Source organism: Carlito syrichta, unplaced genomic scaffold (assembly GCF_000164805.1).
Source record: "Carlito syrichta isolate Samal-C Ts95f unplaced genomic scaffold, Tarsius_syrichta-2.0.1 Scaffold311703, whole genome shotgun sequence".
NCBI lineage: Eukaryota > Metazoa > Chordata > Mammalia > Primates > Tarsiidae > Carlito > Carlito syrichta.
In genome coordinates, this window is record NW_007255799.1 from 223,541 (window position 1) to 228,175 (window position 4,635).

General features: G+C 51.8%; 1 protein-coding gene across 3 annotated transcripts in view; it reads left to right on the forward strand.

Annotated features, from left to right (window-relative positions):
- ENO1 (enolase 1) overlaps positions 1-1,539 on the forward strand; it is a 20,057-nt gene extending 18,518 nt beyond the window's left edge. The window contains exon 12 of one of the 3 annotated variants that reach the window (XR_002482589.1): positions 1,112-1,190. Coding sequence is in view for 2 of the 3 variants with exons in the window: in XM_008068954.2 (XP_008067145.1) it covers positions 1,112-1,181 (70 nt within the window). In the remaining variant the exon portion in view is untranslated. Of the gene's footprint in view, positions 1-1,111 lie in introns of all 3 variants that reach the window. The other 2 variants (XM_008068954.2, XM_021718007.1) reach the window with 2 other exon arrangements.
- Positions 1,540-4,635: the final 3,096 nt, after the last annotated feature.

A 4,635-nucleotide genomic window follows, 5' to 3' on the forward strand; every position in this document is an offset into this window, starting at 1 on the left:
CAGCAGTTTTTGATTTATTGTAGAGATGAGATCTCGCCAAGTTGCCCAGGCGGGTCTCGAACCCGTGGGCTCAGGCAATTCACTCACCTCAGCCTCCCAAGGTGCGGGATTACAGGCTGAGCTACCGAGCCCGGCTACATTGTTTTTTAATAAGGTCACCTTTCTTTTTTCCCCTCACCTCATTTATTTGTTGCCATTTTGTTTTGTTTTTAAAGATTAAGACTAAAAGTTTAAGAAAAGTAAGGTGGGCACATTGGCTCACACCTGTAATCCAGCACTTTGGGGAGGCAGAGACGAGAAAATAGTTTGAGACCAGGGGCTCAAGACCAGCCTGGGTAACTTGGTGAGACCTCATCTCCACAGTAAATTTAAAAAAAAAAATTAGCCTGGCGTGGTGGTGTGCACCTGTAGTCCCGGCTACTTGGATGTCCGAACAGAAGGATTACCTGAGTTCAGCAGGTTGAGTCTGCGGTGGCCATAAGTGTGTCACTGCACTCCAGCCTGGCAACAAAGTGAGACTCCAGAATTCAAAAAAAGAAATAGCAGTTCTAGCCAGGTGCAGTGGCTCACGCCTGTAATCCCAGCACTTTGGGAGGCAGAAGCAAGAGCATTGCCTGAGCCCAGGGGTTTGAGACCAGCCTGGGCAACATGGCGAGACCTTGTCTTTACAATAAATAAAAAAGCTAGGTGGGTGTGGTGGTGTGTACCTGTAGTCCCAGCTACTTGGAAGACCGAGGCAGAAGGATCACCTGAGTTCAGCAAGTTGAGGCTGCAATGGCCGTGAGCATGCCACTGCACTCAAGCCTGGGTGGCAGAGTAAGACTCGTACTCAAAAGAAAAAAGATCAGTCTTGGCGTTCATTCCACTTTGCCCCTCAGAAACACTGGGGGTGGGGAAGAGGTGGTTGGTGGATGACACCTTGTGAGGTGAGTTGGGATGAGGAGAGCTGTCCCGGTGTCTCAGAGAAGCACGGGTTTAGAGGTTTCTGGACACTGTCCTCAGCTCACAGGGAGGAGGGGGCTGTGTCTGGGACCGCATCCGGGCTGGGAGGGCGAGCTGCACTTGAGACCTGACTTCTTTCTTCCCTCCTTGCGTCCTCGTGTTTCCCAAGGATTGAAGAGGAGCTGGGCAGCAAGGCCAAGTTTGCCGGCAGGAACTTCAGAAACCCCCTGGGCAAGTAAGCCACGGGCCGCGAGCCCTGCGCCCTCATCACGGGGTGGCCAAGAGTCCCCTCCCCTGACATCAGCCCGGGCCGCTCGAGGGCCCCGACCAACCTGTGCAGTGGCCTCTGCTAGTTAGCTCCCCTCGCCCTCGCCGTGGCGCTGTCACCACGTCTTAGAACTCCACAGAACCGAGCTTGACCACCTGAGCCCTGTTGGAAACTCTACCCTTGTAATCATGTCATTGGCCCGAATCACTGTTTCCCTCACCTCGCTCTCCACCGAGTGCCTGGAGCCACGTGTCCCTCCAGTGTCATCTCCGAGGTGGCCACAGGCGAGATCCCCAGTGGTTTTGTGTGTGAAATAAAAAGCCTCTGTGTGTATTCTTTGTGCGTGGGTGTATTTAGAGCAGTCCGGGTCTCTCTCAAGTGCTCAGAGTCATGGCGGCAGGGCGCAGGACTCAGAACCCAAGCGCTGTGTCATGGCAGAAGGGTGAGCATCGTGGACACTTGTGAGAGTCCTCGGGAAGGACGCTTGGGTGTTGGAGAGGAGAGCTGCAGTGGCCCCGGGAAGCCAGTCAGAACAACGAGTCTAGACTAGGAGGCAGAGGGAGTCCGGATGTCTCATTTGGGAGAAGATCCAGTGCAGAGCTATTTGCAGATTATCAAGGATAGGATGGTAGCTGCTAGGGACAGCCACATAAGTGTCCAAGCAGTGCAGACACCCAGCCCATTGAAGCTGGAGTGTGGGTCTCTGGTCCTGAGAAAGCAGGTAAAAGGATGATTAAAGGAGGTGGAAGGGCGTCTAGAAGGTCCTGGAACCCCATTTAAGACTCCTCAGTCCCTCGAGTCACCTTGTGTACTCTGCAGCCAATGCCTGCTGACTCTGATAGTGCGGGGACAAACATGTATAGTGCAGAAGGCGCTGTTCTGGGGTCACGTCAAACATGGTGAGCAAGGAGCACACCCGTTTAAAAGAGGTAGCCGGCCTCGGTGGCTCACACCTGTAATCTTAGCACTGGGAGGCAGAGGCAAGAGGATTGCCTGAGACCGGGGGTTTGAGAGCGGCCTGAGCAACTTGGCAAGATCTCATCCCTACAATAAATCAAAAAATTAGCTGGCACAGTGGTGTGCCCCTATGGTTCCAGCTGATTGGAAGGCTGAGGCGGAAGGATCGCCTGAGCCCAGCAGGTTGAGGCTGCAGTGGCCGTCAGTATGCCCCTGCACTCCAGCCTGGGTAACAGACTTTGACTCAAAAAAATGATGATAAGCAAAAGTGCGAGGTGAGATACTGCAGTCGGCTTCTGCCCCTTGAAGAGAGGTCTCATTGACATTTTATTTTTCTCGCCCCAAAATAATGACCAGAGTGTCTTGAAGTGCTTGTTTTAGTGCATAGTTGGAGCTTTGGCGCCCTCTTGTGGACATTCTTGTTCATTGCTTATCTCTGTCCGCCAGCATTTAACCTGAGAAGCAGATCCAGCAGGGGGAGAGGCACATAGGTTAGGAATTGGGGGCTTCAGGGGTTCGAGACCAGCCTGGGCAATTTGGTGAGACCTCATCTCTACAATAAATCAAAAAATGAAACCAGTGTGGTGACTCACACCTGTAATGCCAGCACTTTGGGAGGTGGAGCCGAGAGGATTACCTGAGATCAAAGGTCTGAGACCAGCCTGAACAACATGGCGAGACCTCAGTTCTACAATAAATTAAAAATTTAGCCAGGTGTGGTGGTGCGTGCCTATAATTCCAGCTACTTGGAAGGTTGAGGTGGAAGGATCACCTGAGTCCAGCAGGTCAAGGCTGCAGTGGCTGTGGGTGTGCCACTGTACTCCAGCCTGGGCAACAGAATGAGATACCAACTAAAAAAAAAGAATTGGGGTCAGGCACAGTGGCTCTTGCCTGTAATCCCAGCACTTTGGGAGGCCAAGGTGGGAGGATCAATTGAATCTAGGAGTTCAAGACCATCCTGGGCAATAGCGAATGAGACCTTGTATCCACACAAAAAAAATTGTCAAAATAGCCATGTGTGGTGACACATCTGTAATCCCAGCTATGCGGGAGGCTGAGGTGGGAAGCATCTCTGCAATTTGACTCTGGAGGGAAGCAAATCCTTGACCTGGGCATGACAGTCTTGCTGGAGTATTCTACATGTTGCTTGTCCCAACTTGAAGGCAGCAGGCATGTTTAAGTTTGTTTGGCGTCCACCCTTCCTGTCGGACAAAGGCAGTTACCACTTTCAGGTTAGATGCATGCACAAGTTGGAGCCCTTTGCAAACAGGCTGGTGGCATTTCCCATGCATGCCCTGCTATGCCCTGACCCCACAGAGAAAATTCACTCTAACTAAATGTCCTGTCCTGACCCTGCAAGAGCAAAGCACTCCGCCATTGGCTGGCACGTGAGCTAGGCAGAGCTGCAGAGCCCTGGACCTGTCTGAAACGGGACAGGCGACATGGATGCTGAGTCTCCAGAAAGACGTTCAGTCATGCATTTAAGACAGGCCTGGGAGCCGAATGTGGTGGATCGTGCCTGTAATTCCAGCACTTTGGGAGGTGGAGGCAAGAGGATTGCAAGGGTTCAAGACCAGCCTGGGCAACTTGGCGAGACCTCTTCTCTACAATAAATCAGAAAATTAACCAGGCATGGTTGCACAAGTTTGTGCTTCCAACTACTTGGATGGCGGAGGAGGAAGGATCGCCTGAGCCCAGCAGGCCAAGGCTGCAGTGGCTGTGAGCATGCCACTGCCCTCTGACCTGGGCAACAGAGTGAGACTCCGACCCAAAAAGACAGGCCTGGGTGTTAAAGTGTCTTTAGAGTCAGCGGTTTTGTAGCACTGGGAGAAGTTTCTGGCTTGCTTTGTATCCTCTGTTCTTTTTGTGAAACTTCATATTACAAACATTTGTCCATAACCCATGTGTTTCACACCTGGTAGGCATCCCACCTCTACTCACTTGGGCCTCGACATTAGAACAAAACTTGAAAGGTGAAACAGCTGTTCTCCAACTTGACCACGCTGGAATCACCTGGAATGCTTTTAACCCTCCCATTCTCAGGCTTCACCCCAGACAATTAATTCAGCGTCTCAGTGGAGCCCAAAGCATCAGCATTTTTCAGAGTCCTCGCCAGCTGACATCAGTGTGCAGAGGTCCCGAGGACAGTTGCCCTGACAAGTAGGTGGATCTCAGGTTGGTGATGGCTAGGCAGGGCAAGAGCGCCACACTGTCAAGGAGACTGAGAGGCAACCAGGTTTCCGCTGAAAAAACCCCCAGGTCCTGGCGATTCCTTTATTTTTTTGTTTGTTTGTTTTTGAGATGGAGTCTCACCCTGTCACCCAGGCTGGAGTGCAGTGGCATGCTCATGGCCACCACAGCGTCAACCTGCTGGTCTCAGGTGATCGTTCCACCTCAGCCTTCCAAGTAAGCAGAACTACAGGCGCGTGCTACCATGCCTGGCTAATTTTTTTTTTTTTTTTTTTTTT